General features: G+C 43.4%; 1 protein-coding gene across 1 annotated transcript in view; it reads left to right on the forward strand.

The window, feature by feature from the left end:
• Positions 1–19,351, forward strand: part of DAPK3 (death associated protein kinase 3) — a 33,311-nt gene extending 13,960 nt beyond the window's left edge. Inside the window, exons 2-9 of the mRNA XM_086947095.1 lie at positions 3,046–3,169; positions 5,964–6,324; positions 8,006–8,135; positions 8,235–8,283; positions 10,699–10,725; positions 12,319–12,471; positions 12,890–12,935; positions 13,051–19,351. Of these exons, the coding sequence (XP_086803221.1) occupies positions 3,108–3,169; positions 5,964–6,324; positions 8,006–8,135; positions 8,235–8,283; positions 10,699–10,725; positions 12,319–12,471; positions 12,890–12,935; positions 13,051–13,593 (1,371 nt within the window). The 5' untranslated portion in view covers positions 3,046–3,107 and the 3' untranslated portion in view covers positions 13,594–19,351. The remainder of the gene's footprint in view (positions 1–3,045; positions 3,170–5,963; positions 6,325–8,005; positions 8,136–8,234; positions 8,284–10,698; positions 10,726–12,318; positions 12,472–12,889; positions 12,936–13,050) is intronic.
• Positions 19,352–20,361: the final 1,010 nt, after the last annotated feature.

Genomic DNA, 20,361 nt, shown 5'->3' on the forward strand with positions numbered 1-20,361 from the left:
TAAATATTCACTGAAACCGGATATCCACACATTATCATTTGTGTACAATAAAAGGTTTATCAGTGAAACTGTGTCAGCAACTTCAGTGACCATTTTAATTGAAAATATGCTGCCTGTAAATGACCTTGTGCTGCAAAATGATGCTTAAGCTACATAAAAAATTCCAACCTCCTGTTTATGAAAGCTTATGTCCTTCTATTAAGTGGGTCCTGGTTCTGAAATGTTTGCGAAGCACTGTTGTACAGTATTGATAAAACTATGCCTTGCAGAAAGCTGCAGCTGTCAAGCCCAACCTAAACATATAGAAGCGTGCTGTGAGAAGCTGGCTTGGTATACGATGCACACTTATGTAAGTAGGCACCCTGCACCACTCCAAACAAACCTTATGGTGATTTTAGTGGCCTTAGACTACCTTAGAAAGCTCTCTAAGTGGTAGCTATGGAGTGCAGCCTTTTGGCTTAGTCCAGAAGGAGAGGAAAGCAGCTTGTTTTACCAGAACATTATCTTATAAGTATAGGTTATGTGAAAAAGAACCACACAGTGTATTTATCAAAATATGTATTTATTATAAGAGCCTCACTAACACGTACAGATATCAATTAACCCGAGATACACACAATACTTTACGATAGAAACAGTTAAGTAGCACTTAATACACTGCGGTCACCGGGGTGGGGGGGTTAGGGACCAAACCATATACTAAATTAGTTGTATGTGAACCACGACTTGAGTCAAGACTGTACCCAGAAGAAGAAGTAGAAGTGTCGGGGAACGACCAGAGGTAAGTAACTAGGAGCCCCACAGATGTTGTCTGCTAAGTAGGAACACCACTGCTGGATCAATACAAGTCAACGGGTAATTCAAGGCTTCAATTTAAAGAAGGACCCTTCCCAGCGGAACATGAAGAAACCCAATAGAAGACAGAAGGTTGGAGCAGTTACATTGGAGGTGGAATGAGGAGAAGATGGAGGTGGATTGAGGAGCAGTTACCTTGGAGGTGGAATGAGGAGCAGATGGAGGTGGATTGAGGAGCAGTTACCTTGGAGGTGGAATGAGGAGCAGATGGAGGTGGATTGAGGAGCAGTTACCTTGGAGGTGGAATGAGGAGCAGATGGAGGTGGATTGAGGAGCAGTTACCTTGGAGGAGGAATGAGGAGCAGTGATCTTTGGGGAGGTGGAATGAGGTGCAGTTACCTTGAAGGTGGAATGAGGAGCAGTATTCTTTGAGACCGTAGAATGTAGGACACTAATCTTTGGAGTGTGGAATGAGTGGTGACATAAAAGGTGCCATTTTGTAGGAAATTGGACTAAGAAGCTGTAATATTTGTCTAGGAGGAATTAGTAGCATTCATTCAGGGGGTGGAATGATGAGGTGCAATGTTTATGGAGGTGGAATGAGGGACATTAATATTTGAGGCACTGGAATGATGGGCACTAGGCAGTTGGAAGTTGGAATGAAACACAATCTTTGATTCTATGGGGCAGTGGAATGAGGGGCACTGTTTTTTAAAGGGCAGAATCAGGAGTACTGATCTTTGAGGCAGAGGAATGACATGCAGATACTCTGAGCGGTGGAATGACAGGCACTACTCTTTAGAAAGATGGAAGGAGAGGCAATAGTCTTTCGGGAGGTAGGATGATCTTCAGTAATCTTTTGGGATTTGGAAGGAGGAGTAGTAAACTTTTGGGGCATGAAATGGGTTCCAATAACCCCAGAAACTCTGGAGTGAAGGGGACTGTGCTTTGTGGCGGTGGATTGCGGGGTTATATTCTTTAGCAAATTGGAATGCGATTAAGTAATCTTTGGGAGGTGGAGTTAGAGGTGTTAATACTTTTGGAGAAGGAATATGGAGCACTTATCAGGCACTAGGAATGAAGGGCACTAATTTAGGATGAGGATTAAATTGACTGATTTATGCTAAAAGGATGGTGAGCTCTTACATGTTAGGAGGAATGAGGTGTTCTTATGTGGCAGAGGATGGAGAAGGCTCATCGTTGATAAGGGATGAATGCCACCAAACACCGGGTAGGCCGGAGCGGCAGAGACATTGATCTGTCTGGAGACATAAGGCACAGTAAAGTCTCTAAGGAGAAATGAGTACACGGATTTGTCAGGAGAACGAATGAAGGGCGGTAATGTGTGAGGAGGAGAAATGAGGCACAGTGTTCTGGATCGAGATTGAGAAATGAGAGAACCAATCATTAGGGAGCCGGAACGAGGGCTTATTCTACAGAAGGAGGTGGAAGTGTTGGGGACACTGGTCTGAGAGGATTGATGGGGCAACAATTGGTGAGGAGGAGGTACGAGGGGCACTCATTGAGGGGAGGAGGAATGAGGTGCGCCAATCTGCAAGATGTTGAAATGCAATGCACCAATCCGTCAAGTGACAGAAAAGGGTACTTCAGCCATCAAGTGACTGAATGAGGGGCTCAGTTTGTTAAGTGATAGAATGAGATGCACCAGTCTGTCGTTTAATAGAATGAGGTGCGCCAGCCTGTCGAGTAATAGAATGAGGTGCGCCAATCTGTCAGGTGGCAGAATTTGCTGTACCAATCCATTAAATGACAGAATGAGGTGTTCGCACCATCACTTTATAGAATAAGGTTCACCGGCCGCCGAGTGCCGGCATGAGGTGCACCGGCCGCCGAGTGCCGGCATGAGGTGCACCGGCCGCCGAGTGCCGGCATGAGGTGCGCCGAGTGCCGGCATGAGGTGCGCCGAGTGCCGGCATGAGGTGCGCCGAGTGCCGGCATGAGGTGCGCCGAGTGCCGGCATGAGGTGCACCGAGTACCGGCATGAGGTGCGCCGAGTGCCGGCATGAGGTGCACCGGCTGGCGAGTGCCGGCATGAGGTGCACCGGCCGGCGAGTGCCGGCATGAGGTGCACCGAGTGCCGGCATGAGGTGCACCGAGTGCCGGCATGAGGTGCACCGGCTGCCGAGTGCCGGCATGAGGTGCACCAGTCGCCTCGTGGCAGAATGCGGTGCACCAGTCTGTCAAGCGTTTCAATATCGTGTTCCAATCTGCCATTCTTTGTTTTTCCAGGGTGATTTTTGACAGTGGGAACCAGAAGCCAGTGCCCACCTCTTGTGGGGCCGGTTGACACCATGACGACCTTCAAGCAGGATAACGTGGAGGCGCACTATGACATGCGGGAGGAGCTGGGCAGGTGAGTGCTGGGTGCCATGGGGCATGCTGGGATATTCAATGATGGACATCTGTGGTAATCTGACTTGGTCAAGGGTCTGTACATGAGCAGCTCACCCAGTCCACCGTTTAGCTTTGCATTCTAGGACCGTTTAGCACGTTTTAAAATCATGACTACACATCCCAGAATGCAAAGTAAAAGTCTGGACTGGTTGAAGCATGCACACACAGGTTGACCACCTCATTCCGGTACATCGCTGACACTATCGGCAGTTTTCAACCACAAATCACTGAAGTCAGGTGTATTCGATTAATTACATGAGTGAAAGCAAACGAAAACCACAACACCCAGAATGCATTGTGCTCTCATATAAAAGTCCAGGACTAGAAGCAGCGCCAATAATTACCTAGAGGGAGCTGGTGACCCTACTCGCGAAGAATGGACGCAGGAAGCTTGAGAGCTTTGCATTATTGTGTCCCTTTGCCCCCTTACCCTCCCAGCCCTGGGCAGTGAAGTGGCAGTCGGGCAGCCCTGTTTCTTCATGGTGTGTGTGTTGGAGTAGATGGAGGCATGCCGGCTGGCTCCGAGCTATTCACCTTCCAGTCAGCCTGCCCGTGCATTTCCTGCCTCCGAGCCGAAGCGGTGATGTCAGCCCAGAAGAATGTAAACTCGGCCTCGCCAGACTGCTGTGGGCTGGGCCCTGCCAGACAGGGGGAGAGCTCGCTTCTCAGCAGCCCTGCGGGGCGGGCTGCCTCCTTACTGGGCCCGAACCAGTCGCTCCCCTTTGGAAACTTCTGACAGAAACCCCGAATGCCTGCCCCATGGATTCTTCGTCCACCTCTCCCCACACCCCCTCTGTGTGTAAGAAAAAAACCTTCACAATCTTCCCGATATGTGATCAGCCCTTCCTGTGGTACAAGAGCGAACAAGATGTGTTATCCTCGCCTAACCGGCTTGGGCACCTTTCTGAGCCCATCTGCCCGGGTTCCTGGTTTGAAGGGCCTGTTGCTGCGTGTTTCCCCCCCATCTATTTATCTATTGGTGCCTATTTATGGAATGTGGACATTCCCCAAAGGTGCTAGAGCGCTTTACAAGAGAAATATTTAGTTACATGGAAGTTACACTTGGCTTAAGATAGACAATACAGCTATAAGTAATTACAGAGATTGAAAATACAATGATGTAGATCATTATATAAAACAGAATGTACAAAAGCTGTAAAAAGGTTGAGGTAGTCCACAGAATGTACATAGGCATATATGGCCGTAAACCGGTTGAGGTGGTATACATGCGTAAAAAGGTTGAAGTAGTATTGAGGTCTGAGCCAAGAGTTGATTACAATGTTTTAGCTAAAATACTGTTAGAAGAGAAGGGCTTTCAGGTCTGGTTTGAAATTCGTCAGCGAGGTAATTGTGCGCAGATTTGGAGGTAGTGAATTCCAGAGAAGAATTGTGCTCTCAGTTATTCCCTTTTAGTGAATTCCCAGGAAGGATTGTGCAATCAGCCATTCCCCTTTAAAGGACGGGGGTTCAAGGAGCACCGCTGCAGGGGTTCGCAATGGTCTGGAGCTACCTGACCGCTTGAGTTTTTCCGCCAGGTAACGGGATTAGATGTGTTCCGGGCTTTATGGGTGACGCAGGCAGTAGCCGACGTAATAACTGCTCTTGCCTGCACATCTTCCTGGGACATGAGTCTGTGGCAGGAGCAGAGCAGTGCAAGAATCCAACCCCGTGATGTCATCAAGGGTTAAAGGGCGTGTATTTTTGCTACTGTTGGCGTTCACGAAGTAGCAGGACGTGGGGAGGGGTGGGTTGGAGAAGTCAATGGAGTAAAGAAGCAGAGGTGACAGTGAGGGAAGTCTACACAGTACTCTATGGGTCCTGGTGCAAGGAAGGACGTGGTTCCCTGACTGCTGTTTGAATGATAGAACACTGCCCCGGCGCCACTGCACCTGCTGCACCAATGGAAGGCGCATCCCCGAGTGTAGGAATGACAAGGAGTAAATGCACTGTAGCATGACCAGGAGTATAGCACAAAGGAGAGGATGAGGGGGGAGCATGCTCCTACTAGACAATATTACTACAGGAGTCCCTGCATCACCTCCCAGACTCCCGAGCCCCCCTGCCGCTGCAGTGTGGGCCTCCAAGCACTTCTCTGTGGTTTTTAGTTGACTCTCTATAGTTGTCCATCTAGAATTAACGAGAGGGTAATTTCTCTCTGTGATTGTTTTTTTTTAATTGTATCTAAAGTGTCCTTTGTAGTACGGTACAATGGCTTCATGTGGTGCTATGGCATATCATTTCATGAACCCAGGGTTCATTGCTTGAAAACAAGCATTGCTCCGGAAAAAAGGTGCTGTCTAAACTTTTTATTCAAGAGGGTGTTCTCTCAGCGTCTCCTCTCCTGTCACTCTTTGGGGGGTGTGGGTTTGCCCTGAAAGAAGGAGGTACAGTGTCACCAGAGGTAACGTCAGCTACTCGTGATTTTTAAGCTGACAACACATTGCATGCTTGGCCATGAATACCAACATCTATAATGGAAAAATACCAAAACTACAAGTTCTAGATTCCTAAGTGGTGGTGTCTGCAAGCCTAGTGCTGCTTGAGGTAGGACATGCTGATTTAATGTTAAACATCTTTGGGCACTACTTTCTATTTGCTTTGAACCTGTATACTTTATTTGAGGGGCATTTTGTTGGGCTATGGAAGTGTTCCAGCAACATGTCTCTGTTGTTTTTTGTATCAAATGTCTGTATTTTGTTTTCTTGCTTACAATTACAAGTTTTGAATTTTGTGATGTCCTACTTTTCCAATAGCGGCCAATTCGCCATTGTGCGGAAATGCTACGAGAAGAGGACCGACCGCGAGTTTGCAGCGAAGTTCATAAAGAAGCGCCGCCTGTCTTCCAGCCGGCGTGGTGTGAGTCGCGAGGAGATTGAGCGTGAAGTGAGCATCCTCAAGGAGATCCAGCACCCCAACATCATCACCCTCCACGACATCTTTGAAAACAAGACCGATGTGATCCTTATCCTGGAGCTGGTGTCGGGTGGGGAGCTCTTCGACTTTCTGGCAGAGAAGGAGTCCCTGACGGAGGAGGAGGCGACGCAGTTTTTGAAACAGATCTTGGATGGTGTTCAATATCTGCACTCAAAGCGTATCGCCCACTTTGACCTCAAGGTGATCTAGTCAGTTTCAGGAAGTCATGATAAAAAAATATGAAACCATCTTCTCTGAAACTCTGAACGTTTAGGCTTATAAAAGTATATCTAATAGAAAGAATGCACTCACTCTTCTTACTACACCAATGCAAAACCTCTGAGAAATCCTTCAAGTAGTTGTTATGGCAATACAGTGGCTACCGAAAACATCTTGTCAATCCATGCTTGACATCCTTGTGTCCCTGTTCCATATGTATCAGCCTTGCCATGCTCCACATCCCTGTCATATACATTTTTTGTCCCTACTTAACCCCCCGCCCAGTTTCAAAAATCTCATGTAATGCTAAAGGGTTTTACATCGCAACGCATATGTCATGGTGGCCATTTGACGACTGTAAACATGTCTTTTAACCTTTTCCAGTACCAACCATTGACCCTTCCTCGTGCACATTTTCCATTGTAAACACTTCGCTCTCCTCACTGGTAAGAGGAATGGATTAAATTCCTTTGTGTGTACCTTTTAGTGCCAAGCTCTTTATAATAGAAATTAGGAGCACAATAACCAACTCCAGGACATCCCTGGCTGCCAGACTCCGGGATGCAGGTTGACTCTGATGCATGCTTCGAGAGCTTCTGAACCTCATATAAGAACATGCCTGTACAGTACACTTAGTTGACATTTATGCTTTGTTTTTTTTAGGGAAAAAGCATGCCTTCTAAGCAAACAATTCATCTGTAGATAGTACAATTCTTTAACATCAAGCAGGGTAGGTTTTTATTTAAATAATCACAGTATTTTTATTAGTTGACCAAGCAGTTTTATTGAATTAATCAACTAACTAAAGCTTTATTGTGAGGTAAATAATATTTAGTCCTGATGATGACCCTTGGATAAAACCGCCCCAATGATCGAATCGTCAACTTTGCCAAGATATATAGTCAAGAGATTTTAACCAATGAATGATCACAAAATAAGAAATAACCAAATCACAGATTTTTCTTAGGAAAGAAATCCGCCTCCTCTGTTGCTGTGTGTGCCTAAGCATTGTACACATCACAGCGTAACAATTTGAAACAGTGTTTATATTCTCTAAGATCATCAAATCATAAAATAGAAGGGCACTATTTTGAATATCTGTATTTTGTTGATTAATTGTGTGCTACTACTTGGTGATAACTAATGCAAATACTGTGATTGTTTCAATACAAACAAACCTTTCTGGAGGTTAAGGAATAAGACTATTCCAGACAAGCCATTGTTTTTATTAATAATTTGTGTGTGTCTGGATTCATCTCCGGTAACATTTGAGGCCTTGTTTATCTTGCATTGTAAAAAAAAGGGTTGCTTTTCAAAGTAAACATATATATGCCATCCTGCATAGTAAGTCTGTGTGTAAATTACACTCTTTTTCAAATTGCTGATCATCAGCTGGGCACTCTTTGGAACATTTATGAAAAGTATTACTTATGAAGGTTTGTGCAGAGGTGACAAGGGGAACCCAGACTTGTTTTGTTTTCAATTAGTAATGATGGTGGAGGCTTGGACATAATGTGCATGCTTCCAAACATTATTCCACCTTCATTTACTGAACTCAAAAGGCACTTTTGCTGGGCGTATAGAAGGAAAGAATTGTCTATGATGAGCTGAAGTATATTGACTAACAGCGATAACTTTCATTCTAATTTATGTTCCCCCAAAGCCTGAGAACATCATGCTTCTGGATAAGAATGTGCCCAGCCCTCGTATTAAACTCATCGATTTTGGCATCGCCCACAGGATAGAAGCAGGCAACGAGTTCAAAAATATCTTTGGGACCCCGGAGTTTGTGGGTGAGCAATTAACAAGAATGTCTTAACTTTGAGAAGCAGGTTTTAAATTCTGTCTAGATGAGACGGACTCATTCTTCTGTTCTTTTTGTCTCCCCAAAGCTCCAGAAATTGTGAACTACGAGCCACTTGGACTAGAGGCAGACATGTGGTGAGTTAAAAATTGGCACGCTGTGACAATGTTTGTTTTATGCCCGCCACTTCGAGAAATGCTTCCCGCATTGATCAGCTGTGCAAACATTTCGGGACATTACTGCAGGATCAAAGAGCTGATTACTTATTAGAATAGCATTCAGTTCAACTAGTGATTCTCATTGGATGACAGTTTTACCAGATCATTAATTGAAGCAACTAGCCCATCCCAAAGAAATAAGTTGTCCACAATAATTAATCTTCTTGCCTTTGTTCTATTCAATGACAGTCCAGCAATTGTTTTTACGCCAGTGTGCAAAGTTGCCAGGAAGCTTTGTAGGAAGGTCTGCACCAAGAGAAGCAATTATTATGAAAAAGTAAGGGAGATGATGAGCAAGGAACATGTAAAGTGTAGCTGCTCCAAGGCTGATCCAAAAAGGTCTTTTCTTTTATTTATTTAACATTTAATACTGTTTTTTACTACTGGTTTGATCTGAAAGCAGTGTTACCAGTCGACCACATCTTCTTGGAGAAGCGCTGAAACAATTAACTAGCTGTCTGGCCAGTTCCTACATTTACTCAAACAATGCAACATCATCTTGAGATTAAAAAAAAAACACAAAGAAATTGGAAAGGACTAGCAGAGATTGGAAAACCAGATGCTACGATGATTGACAGTGAGTTGGTGACTAGCCAAAGTGATGAGGACAAAGTGTATGGGGAATATTTAAATAAGGAGGGGTAGTCAGCAAGTTGTACTTGTTAAGTTGTGGACATGAAATGTGGAAATGGGCAGAGAGTGGGCGGTGTTGAAATGGGGGTGAGTGAGAAGTTATGGGTGTGACTGGTAAATTCTGGCAAAGAACAGTGACTGGAAACCTGTGGCCATAAATTTCAATTTTGCCCAAAACGTAACTTGCGTGCACATTTAGTGGAAATTATCAACATTAATTGTGTGTGGGAATTTGTGCATAAGTGGCAGGTGATGAACAATGAGGGGTGAACTGTTGGAATGAATGGTGAGTGCTGTGTAGGCATGGGCAGTGCGTGCAAGTTGTTGAACTGAGGATTGAGTGGGACAGAGTGTTGAATGGAAGCATCGTCATAAAGAGCAACTGGGAAGTAACTGGCGAGATTGCCAACTAGGACGTTAGGGGTCTGAATGGCGAGTTGGAAGGTGTGGACAAGATTGGTGAGTGGGAAGTTATTGATGTGAATGGAAAGTTGTGTTAAAATCCATCCAACGGGGAAGATGTGTCGCAAATGGTACTACTGAAGCACCATGGGTGTCTTGGCGCTGATGGACACTAACCAATAAAACACAGATAGCAAAAACTAAGTTAGTTGAGATGGCCAGTTTTTCCTAAAAGCTAAATGACAAGTCATAGTGTGAATATTTTATGGAAAAGTATTCCAAGATTTAGCAGCAAGATAGAAAAAGATTTCCCTCCAAATCTAGAAGGTTTAATTTTAGGTCAAGTTAGCAAGAACTTTGTAGTTGGAGAGTCTGGGGACGGGAGCTCTATGAATCTCCTTGTTAAGACTGTGAGTATGGGATGTCTCTGATTGCCAGGGTTTGTTGAGGGCTGAAGGAATAGTAGGGGAGGAGGACAACCTCAGTGAGATGTTTTTTTCATGACCTGCCCATTTATTTAGGCCAGTAATTGCTGTGCGGGGATATTGCTCTGTGAGCACCAAATAGATTTGCAGTTCAAGGACTTTCCCAAGAATGTTAATCAAGAACTCAGGTTATGCAGTATGTGTTGGTCTAATGGTAAGTGATGAACATGAGTGGGGAGACCATGTTCACAGTCTCCTCCCTCCATCTTGTCCTGTTCCTTCAAGGGTTCACTCCACAGACCTAGCAGATCAGTTCTACTTATGATGTTCCACTTGGTAACCTTTCATTGCAGCATCCATTTCTCATTGTCTTGTCGTTTCTTTGTTGAAACTGTTCACCCTACATCATCCTGATTTCTGGAGTTCTTTTCTGTCTTGGATATTCCCTCTGGTCCCCCCCTACTACTCTCTGCTCGACACCAGCAACTTCTTGGTCAGGACTTCCAACCCTTGCACTTCACCACTTTATCTCTTCTCTAACCTCAGAACCTTGATCCTCTCTGTTGTCCACCACTCTGTATTATTATGGAGATTGTATTAAGCGCATAGCTACCCCTGATGGTGTCCCGGAGCTGGGTAGCAGGAAGGGCAGCCTAGACACATACATCTATACCTACTTCATGTTTTGGTTCTCTGTTGAGATGCATACGTCCTGGTGTGCCCTCTGTGAGTCTATTATTGTGCCTTAACAAAGATTCTTGTTTTGTGATGTTCTGTACACAGATTGTTGTATCTTACAGTCTATTTGTTCTCCACACAATGATAATGTGTGCAGTCAATACAAATTACTAACACCCCCTTTCTTTCTTTGTAGGAGCATTGGTGTTATCACATACATTCTGTAAGTATTCTTTATTGAGCTTCATTCTTTTGTGTTTTTTGGATTTGACCTTCAATATAGGATCCACTTATTTCCACATGCTCATCTTTCTGTGTTTCATACATAACGGATATGTTTCTGCTAAGAAGCTGACTGTCTTTGGATTCCTTTGTTGTTGGCACATCAGGCAGAGGTTGACATATACAATTTCTTGAAGTGATCGGAGTCAATCAGCACAACAAAAATGGAAACGCTTCCCTAAGCCTTCTTCAAGCGGGAAGATATCTGAATAGCGTTCCATGTAATCGCTAAAGCCAATCAGTGTTGTTATCTAAGTTGACCAGCCAAATGCAAATCCTACTTGACCCCACTGTAAAAGAGCAGTGCAGCAGAAGTCTGTGTGTCATCTGCATGGCAACATAGGTAATGCCTGCAGTTGAGTGGTGCCAATTCTAGATGTTGGTGCATTCCCTTGATTAAACTTCTATTGTCTGGAGTGAGGTAAAAGAAATTGTTTTTTTCTTAGCGCCTTAACAGCAGCAGTTTTTCCGCCGCGGTGCAGGCGTTCTGAAGAGTGGGCGGGGCTGCGTTGACCGACGGCAGCACTAGGGAGGTAGTGCTACCGTCAGCCAACGGCGGCACGCAAGGGGTTAAATGTCATCCAGTTGGCAAGTGTTGCCACTGCCCAAACCCCCATCCAACAGCAAAACAGTTTAATGTCAATATAGCCTGGATGTCGTCATCATATTGAAAAGGCATTCCCACAGAGGCCCAAGTCTGGCAAAAAGTGAAATCTGATCCTGCATCTAACCTGAGTTTGGATCACTTATAAGGAAGTTTGGTGATGAAGTGGATCGAAACCAAACATTTTACACCAACAAGTGCTCTCAAATTGGCTATACGGGCTTGGAAGGAGAGGGTATTGAGCTCTTCTCACTTGTTTATCATATCCGCACATCTGAGACGCAGCATCCAGATATTGCGTTTTTACACTACAATTTACTGTACGTTTATTTTATTGCGGTTTTAGAACACATTTAACCAATGTACTGTGCAATGGTGATGGGAGATGAAGTAGGAGAAACATGCAAGAGAGGTGTTTTTAATAAAGGGTCAAAACGTGTTAAAAGGGGGTGACAAATGCATGCTTGAGACTTGAAAGTTGCAGAATTTTGGAGCTTTACAGAAAGCTTTCAACATTATGATGCACATATTTAATAACAATGTATGAAGATGAATGGATGTCAGAAGAGAAGGACAAAAGTATTGTTTTCCATATAGGCTTCTGTCTTTCTCTTTTCTTACATTCTCTCGCTTGCTCTGTCTGTCCTTAACTCTATTTCTCTACCCCCAGACACACAAGCTTTCTCTTGCTTTTTGAGGTTTTTTTTCTCTCCATTCTCTTGTTGTTTATCTGTCACACGATTTGTTTTTGCTTTTCAGTCTCCAACTCTTTCAAGTTATTTTTCTTCCACTCACTATTTTCCCCTATGTTTTGGCAGTGACCTCAATATAATGTTTAAACAAGAGCGCTACATAAAGCGAGGCTCCGCCTGTTTGTAAAAGAGCATCAGTGCCTGGAATAACAAAGCAGTGTTCTATTTTGTTGCACAGATTGAGTGGTGCCTCTCCGTTCCTGGGTGAAACAAAGCAGGAAACTCTGACCAACATCTCAGGAGTTAATTATGACTTTGACGAGGAGTATTTCATCAACACGAGTGAGCTTGCCAAAGACTTCATCCGCCGGCTGCTGGTGAAAGACCCCAAGTGTGTATCATACCCGATTGTAGTTGACTGGGTGTGTGTGACTGACCAGATGCCTCTGGCATAAGTTAAATTCCACCCCAAACACCATTCTGTATAGAGTATTAGTGCCTGCCCCTGACATACCTTTTTGAAATTCCCAGACAGGGCTCCAAAATTCATTTGTATCAATAAGCTGCCTATCTCCCTACAATCTGAATCCCATAAAAGTCAGTCAGTATGGGCGATTTGATGGTTCCGCCTCCTTATGAAAGTCCACGTGGGACATGGGTGGCATTAATGGAAGAGGGTAGAGGGCCGATAGTGTAAGATTGCAGTATCAATGTAAAGACTTTAAAATAGTTGGGGACGGCCTTGTTCTGGGCCTGGCTTTATTTCGTCTGGAGACAGCAAAATAACTATCACCAATTTCTCCTCTTAGGAAAAGGATGACCATAGACCAAAGCCTAGAGCACCCTTGGATCAAGGTACAGTTGAATTGTGCTATTTTTTTGTCCCTCCATTATATTGAGATTTATTTTGCTCGTCTTTTCTTTGCTTGGTTTACCCTCAGTCTGATGGCTGTCTTTGATTCCATTTCAGGTTATCAAGAGGAGAAATGTGCGAAATGAGGATAACGGCAAGCGGCCAGAGCGACGGCGCCTGAAAACCACCCGTCTGAAGGAGTATACTATTAAGTCCCACTCCAGCATGCCACCGAACAACACCTACATTAACTTCGAACGATTTTCGAAGGTGATGGAGGAGATCGGAGCAGCAGAGGAGAGCCTGAAGGAGCTGGAGAAGAACAAGCGTTCCTTCCGTGAGGATATCGAGGCTCTGCTGTCGATCTACGAGGAAAAGGAGTCCTGGTACAAGGAGGAGAACGACAGTATCAGCCAGGACCTCTGCCAAATCCGCCAAGAGCTGCAAAAGACGGAGTTGCTGAAGAAGCAAACTCAGGAGGAGGTCAAGACCACGATGTTGGCAGCCAATGGGCTGAAGAGACGCTTTGGGAGGTTAGAAAACCGTTATGAAGCTCTTGCCAAACAAGTGGCCTCCGAGATGAAGTTTGTGGAGGAACTCGTGAGAACCATCGAACAGGAAAAACTGCTGTCTCTGGAAGGTGGTTCGGGCATGCGATAACATTTTGTGTCAGAGGAACACTTTTGTGTGGTGTCTCACCTTGAAAAGGGGAATGTGGTGATGGGTGCTAGTCATTCCACATGCATCAGTATAATAGCAGGTCATGGGTTGTAGGTGCTCAGTCATTTGTTCATTGCTGACCTTCATTCTGTGAAACCTACATTATCTGACTGATGCTGTTGAACTGAAGTCTTAAGCTCGAATAGTGAGGAAAGTCATGCCATATATGGGTTTAAAATGTTATATCACTCACTTATATGTATTATTACTTGGGGGCTAGATCTGAAAAAGTATTCTACTAGAGGATTGAGGTAGATCCCTTCCAGTTTAATGTATGGTTGGGAGCGTAGCAGATTCTAGTATTAAGCTTTTCTTTCATAAACTGATTATTTCAGTTGAGTTAAAATGTTCCTTAGTGTAGCACAGCTTTGTGACTCACGTCTTTTGAAGCCTGTGTTTGCTCTTCAGGAAGGTAAAGCTGGCTGGATTTTCAGTTTGAGCTGCCTTAGGGAAGTCCATTTATCTTGGATTTACGTTTGTAATACCTCTTCAGATATTGTGCGCTATGTGATGAGGGAATGCTGGTGGTGTAAAGAATAAAAAGGTATTTGCTGGGTCGAAGAGTGAAATGAAGAGAGCACCTGTACTAAGAGAGAAAATAAAAAACGCGGGTTAGTGTGAACAGATGCTCTATGGGCAAAGGTTTTATATAGAAATCGACACAGGCCAGCTGAGGCTGGAACGTCTGTAGCAGGAGGATTAAGTATTGTTGAGTATGATGTGGACAGGTGCCACAAGACCAAATACATATTTAAGAAAAGAACATGCAATGGATTAATGCTTGTTTATGTTTAGTTAGCTGTATACCAGAAAGACTCCATGGTCCATCACCACCAGTAGCAGTGCAAGACGCGCTGTTGTTTCTTTGGTGCCTGGACTGGCCTTGCCATTTTCAGTCACTGGCTGGTTGAGAACTAAGCTGTAGCTTTGTCCTATTCTGAGGAGATGACTCTTTAAGGATAATCTGGCAAGAGTGCTGCCCAAAACCAGGGTTACTGGCCAAGTTCCATCTACACCTTGCCTTGTAATCACTTGTATCCTGGATACAGAAGACACTTCGCTTGTTAGTTTCCTTAGAATTATTTGCTGAGAGTTGTATGATTTTGTGTGGTACACATTGGGTATTAGACTTCTGACACTTTCTCCTTTCCCCCTTTTTGACTGGAACTGTAATTATGTTGCTGGATGGTAGGCTTTTCATTCCCTGCAGTGCTCACAGGAGAGCGTCTTTCTAACCCATCACGTTTCTCTGAATTGGGCAAATGCATTGAAATGCTTCCTTACAACAGTGCAGAACATATTGACCAATCACCGTCTCTTTCTAGTCCCATATTTCCATGTCATTCTGTTTTTAGAAGACACAACCTTTCACCCTGCTGAGGACAAGGTTTCTGTTAACCTTTTCCGCTTGCTGTGAGTTTACACGACAAATTGTGGTTCCATCCCATTTCAGTAATTCAGACATGCAACATTCCATAGACCTCCACCCGCTTGTATGTGTAGCATTCCATTCCAGTGTCTCTATTCACAGTATGAGCAACATTCCATTCCTAGGTCTCGCCCCCCCCCCCCCCCTACACCTATGTGGAACATTCCATTTCAGAAGAATCTTTTCCCTCACATTTTGAAACATCCATTTTTGAAGTTCCGCCTCTCACAGGTGTGGTACCTTCTTTGTGCAGATCTCCTCCCTCCCTCCCTCGAGCACATTATCTTTCTTTTTTGAGCTGTATAAAATTCAGTCAGCAGTTTCTGTACAAATGCGGAACACGTCACTAGTGTTTCTGTTCTCGTACTTAGATGATTGTTTCTTTGAAGGTCTCATTCAGCCAGGAAGACTTAACCTTCCTAAGAAAAGACCTTTTCATAAACTAGCAATCTTCATTGCTGATGAGTATCTTACCTTCTGATTGTCATATCTCTATCTGTGCCGAGCTGAATCCACAAATCCCAACTAAAGGCTCAGTTCCATGTTGTTTTACATGCCGGATCAGGGGCCTTTCTTTACCCTGCAGCTAGTCTTTTAATGCTCGCTGGGACCTTTTTTCCATTTTGATAGTTTTCGACAGCTCTTCGAAAGTGTTATTTACAAAGATGGTTGACTGCAGCAGTGTAGATGATCAGACAATGCCGACAGCATGACGAAGAACATTGGACTGCCTCTCTCTAGTGCAAGTGATCAACAAAGTGACCTGCACGTTCACATCTAGGTTTCCATCTGTGGTCTTCCAGATTTGTCTAGTTCATTCCCCTGGAGCCTGCAGCCCTCTCCTCTAACCTCTTGTCAATGCTGGAGGATGGAAGCTGTCAAATACTCTGAAGATCATTTAAGTTGATCTGCAACTGCGTTCTAAGGATAATGACGCGTCTTCCCGACTTCATCTTGATATAATATGAATCTGTAACTGAGTTGTAAGCACTGCTTTATGTTATACCATTTCTAGCATATTCCTCGCGTGACTCTGCATGCTTCTCTTGTTCTAGATCATATTATGGTCTACTGTGAAAGGCTCCTTGATCGCTCCGGGCTGATTAACTGGTTTCTACCAGTCTTTTCAATGGTTCCTTTGTATAACATAGCTCTTTTATTTTGTTACTTCCTGGATTGTTGGCTTTGTACAAATGTTATCAGCCACTCACTTGTGTCTGCTCCACACAAGCATGTATTATTATTCTCTGGTATGAAGACTTCTCTTGTCTGATCCATGATCATTCCAAGTTGGAAAGTCGCTTTGAGCAACTCCTTGTAGTCACTCTCTGGTGACAAAGCATCTTGTGTCAGGATTGCACAACTCCTATTTCTAAATTCAGGACACGCTATTGTTTTTAGTCTGTCTTAATGTACGAGCCTCCGTGTGCCAGTGTCAAGGCTCAGGCCGTGGTGTGAAGTCACCATGTTCTGTGTGTATGTTCACATTTGGATAAAGATACCTTTACCTCATGTCAGCGGCCTTTCTCACACCACTAGAAATTTTTGAAAGCACCCTCCTGTTACTTTGTTTCTCATTGTTTGCCATGTATGCCAGTTAATTATTATTTGCACTGGGATGTTTTGTGTCCATCAATGTAGAATGGAAAACCCAGTGGAACCTATCAATTGTAGTATAAACATTGATGGAAAAACAAAATAATAGAAACCTGTTTCTGAGAACTCAACTAACTGAAAATCCATTTGTTGGAAATACAAATTGTTAGAATTATTTAATAAATAATATAACCACCACAGTACAGCTAAAAATGATAACTTTAAAAAATGCATGTTATATAAAAACTAAACACCGAAACAGTGTGGGACTTGTAGCGAATCACTGTTGGGGAACATAATTTAAATATTAAGTAGGAGAAAGCAGGCAAGAAAGGAAAAGGCAGTGAGAGACAGTGTGACAAAGAGGTTACAAGGAGGAATGAGTATAGAGTAAGGGAGCAAAAAGGTGGGCAAAAAGGAGCGTGGGGAAAGGGGGGGTTGAAGGTATGTTGAAATCAGGTGATGAGGGATATTGGTGCATTCTCTCCGCCACCAAAAAAGGAAGAGGAGGTAGAGGGAAGGCGGAAAGTTGAAGGGAAAAAAAAGTGAAAGGGAATTTAGAATTTTGGAGCTGTAGTAAGGGATGGTGGTGAAGGGAAAAATAATCGGCGTAAACCACATTGCAAAAACAATTAAGCCCTATTTTCAAGATGAATGGCATTTACACCTTAAAAAGGCACAGCATGTAAAAGGCAATTGATTTCTACCACATGGTAAATACCATTCATATGAAACAGTTTGGATTAAATGGATTCTCAGAATTGGTATTCAATGAATTTGTTTTTCTATGAAATGGCATGTGCTGCCATCCACAATTCAAGGCTGCCACATAGTGCATCACAGGCTAACGACTGCCATAATACTACAATGATCAGATTTGTCTCGGAAAGAGAATAGAAAATTTCTCTTGACCTAGGGCTCCAAAAACCCACACAGTGACCCACTCTTGGTGAGAATTCAGTTCATGTGCAGGAGTCAGATCAAATCTCCCTTATCAGTGTTGATACTCACTCAATTGGAATCAAGCCATGGGGGTATACTCTCTTACCTGCTGGTTTGAAGTCGTTGTATGCCAGTGTTTATATTCTTGTTGTGTTACTATTCATGCCCTTTTACCTGTTGTAATGCCACATTGTCTTAGTCTTAAAACATCTGCCTTGGTTTGAAATCACCATTTGCTTTAGTTAACATTCATACTCTGGATGTGACATCACACAATACTAGTGTTTACGTGGCCTTGATGTGAAGTCACCATTTGCGGATGGTAATACGCTGGTAGTACCCTGGTACTCTTTGCCACCTGCCAACATTCGTAGCAAGGTCTCGGTTTAAAGACCACATTTGCCAACATTAAATATGTCTCCGTTGTGGCAGAGGGACGTTGCTCTACCTTTTCGGCGGTGTGAGATCAGCGGATGTAGTGCACGCTAGTAAATCGGTGTGACATCCCCTTGTATCACTGTACTTCCTTATGGTTTGACGTGAAGCCACATCGCCAGTATTCTTGCATTTGTTGCGGTCAAGCCAGTAAGTGCCAGAGCTTACACTAATTTCTAGGTGTAAGGTTGTTCTTTGCAAGTGTTTATGAACATTCCTGACAAGGGGACTGTTCCAGTGTTGCTTTCCTCTTCATTAAGTCAAGACATGCCTATGTTTTATGATCATTCCGTGATATAAAGCTACCATGTGCCAATGTGTATATCCACTCCCTGGTTTAAAATCACTTCTTGCCAATGTGTACACTCACTCCGTTGTATAAATCCAGTTTGTGCCAGTTTTCTTTTTATATTTTTGTAATGGTTTAATTATTTTCTTAAGTCTCAACTTTCTCTGCCTTATTTTCTTGTGTTGCTTGAAAGGAAAAAAGCAAAATCAGGGTAAGCTTCTACTTGGAGCAATTTATTGCAGGCATTGTAAATAGCCAAACTCCTTTCGTAGTTCAATTTTTTCGGATTACTTTAAGTAAACTATCTAACCCCAGCACTCGGGTACACACACCATGGCTATTCATTAGCCATCTCTATCTGTAGAATAGCTTATGCTTCAGGATTTCTGTTTTTCTGTTGTAGCAGGGTTAGGCATAGAGGTGGGATTGGTGGAGGACATATTGTCTGGAGTATTTACTAGTTGACTACATGCGTCACACAATCCCAATCCCCCTCATGTATTACCTCTTCTCATAGGCTCTTTGCTCTACTAGATGGCTGGGCGGAGAACAGGGGCCCACAGTAGCTCTGTTGCAGGTCTGTAGTAGCCTAGCATTGAAGTAGTAGCCGCTTGTGCCATAATCTGGGGCTCCTAGTATCGGCCAGTCTGTGGCGCTTAAATAGCCATCACACCTTTGCACGCTAAAGATGCTGGTGCTGCATGCCTTGGCATTGGACCACCAACATGCCTTGGTCGACTGGTGCTCCACGTGTTGCCACTGTTCTGCAATCAAGCTTATGCATGCAAAGGAGGCTGGTACTGTACGTGTCAGTTGCACAGCCACCATGCTTTTGCATGCTAGGCATGCTAGTGCTCCACTGGTGGACACCGGCATGAGATCTATTTTAATTTGTACTTGGGTTTGACCCATTAAAGCAATTTTAAGCATTTTTTTTACTTGTATTTATGGGATATTGTATTTTATGTACTGTTATAAAATCTAAAAATAAAATGAAGTCGAAAGTATTCTCTGCTGCATGTTTTTTTGTGTAAGGAGGGTTGGGAGGTTGAGGGATTGATTGACATAAAGGATGTCTGTGTTTTCTCTGTTTAATTTCTCCATCAATGCTCCCAAGCCCTAATTTTTTTTACATACCAATTTCTATCATTTGCATGAATCAAGAAGACTAAAGAAGAATATTTATAGCATGGCAAAATCAACAGGTCCTCAAAGCGTCCAATACTTTCAGAACGGAGACGCCCTACTCAGTCCTACTAGTCCGATTTCTGATCTCGTGGTCATGAAGCCTTCTGAAATCCTGGCCATCTGTCCCTCTCTGTTCCCATGTTATCATGCTTTAAATATATTTCTCTGCACATAGTTTAGAAAGGTGGCTTCCACTACCACTGTATGCATATACCAAAGGATCTTTTCCGACCAGTAGAACCCAGTCCTTTTCTGCAGTGACCCCAGCACGTCTGCTGTAATGATGGTTATTTTCAACGCAACGAGACCCCTTCAAGCACCTCCTACTAAAAGTGGCTCTTTTAGGCACACACGGGAAACAGGACCTCTTGGTATGCTAGTCTACTTAATCGACTCCTTCAGAGAGGTGCCTCTACATCAGGGGCACTACTTAAATGTTACATCTACTGAGATCGCCACTACTAACGCTGCTGCTACAGTGAAAAAATAAGAAAGATGTGTTCAAGGGTAAGCATTAGTATGGTGAAGTCCATTTACATTTTTCAAAATAGGTTAATTTAGGTTTGGGCAAGGTTTATTTTAAGATTACTTATTAAAATTAATGTATTTGAGTTTAATTTAAGCAAATGATAAGGATTAGCATTACAGTTCTTTCTGGTTTTTTCATTAAAAATTCAAATATAGTGTTAGCATTCAAGTTTCTCTTCAGCTACTTATTATATTTTAATCAAGAGTTCGAGTTAGTGTTAGCCGTATGTAACCAATTCAAAGTATGTAATGTATTAGAATTTTAATTACATTAACTTAGTTTTGGTGATTTTGGTTACTA

The sequence above is a fragment of the Lissotriton vulgaris genome, chromosome 12 (genome assembly GCF_964263255.1).
Source record: "Lissotriton vulgaris chromosome 12, aLisVul1.2, whole genome shotgun sequence".
NCBI classification, from domain to species: Eukaryota; Metazoa; Chordata; class Amphibia; order Caudata; family Salamandridae; genus Lissotriton; species Lissotriton vulgaris.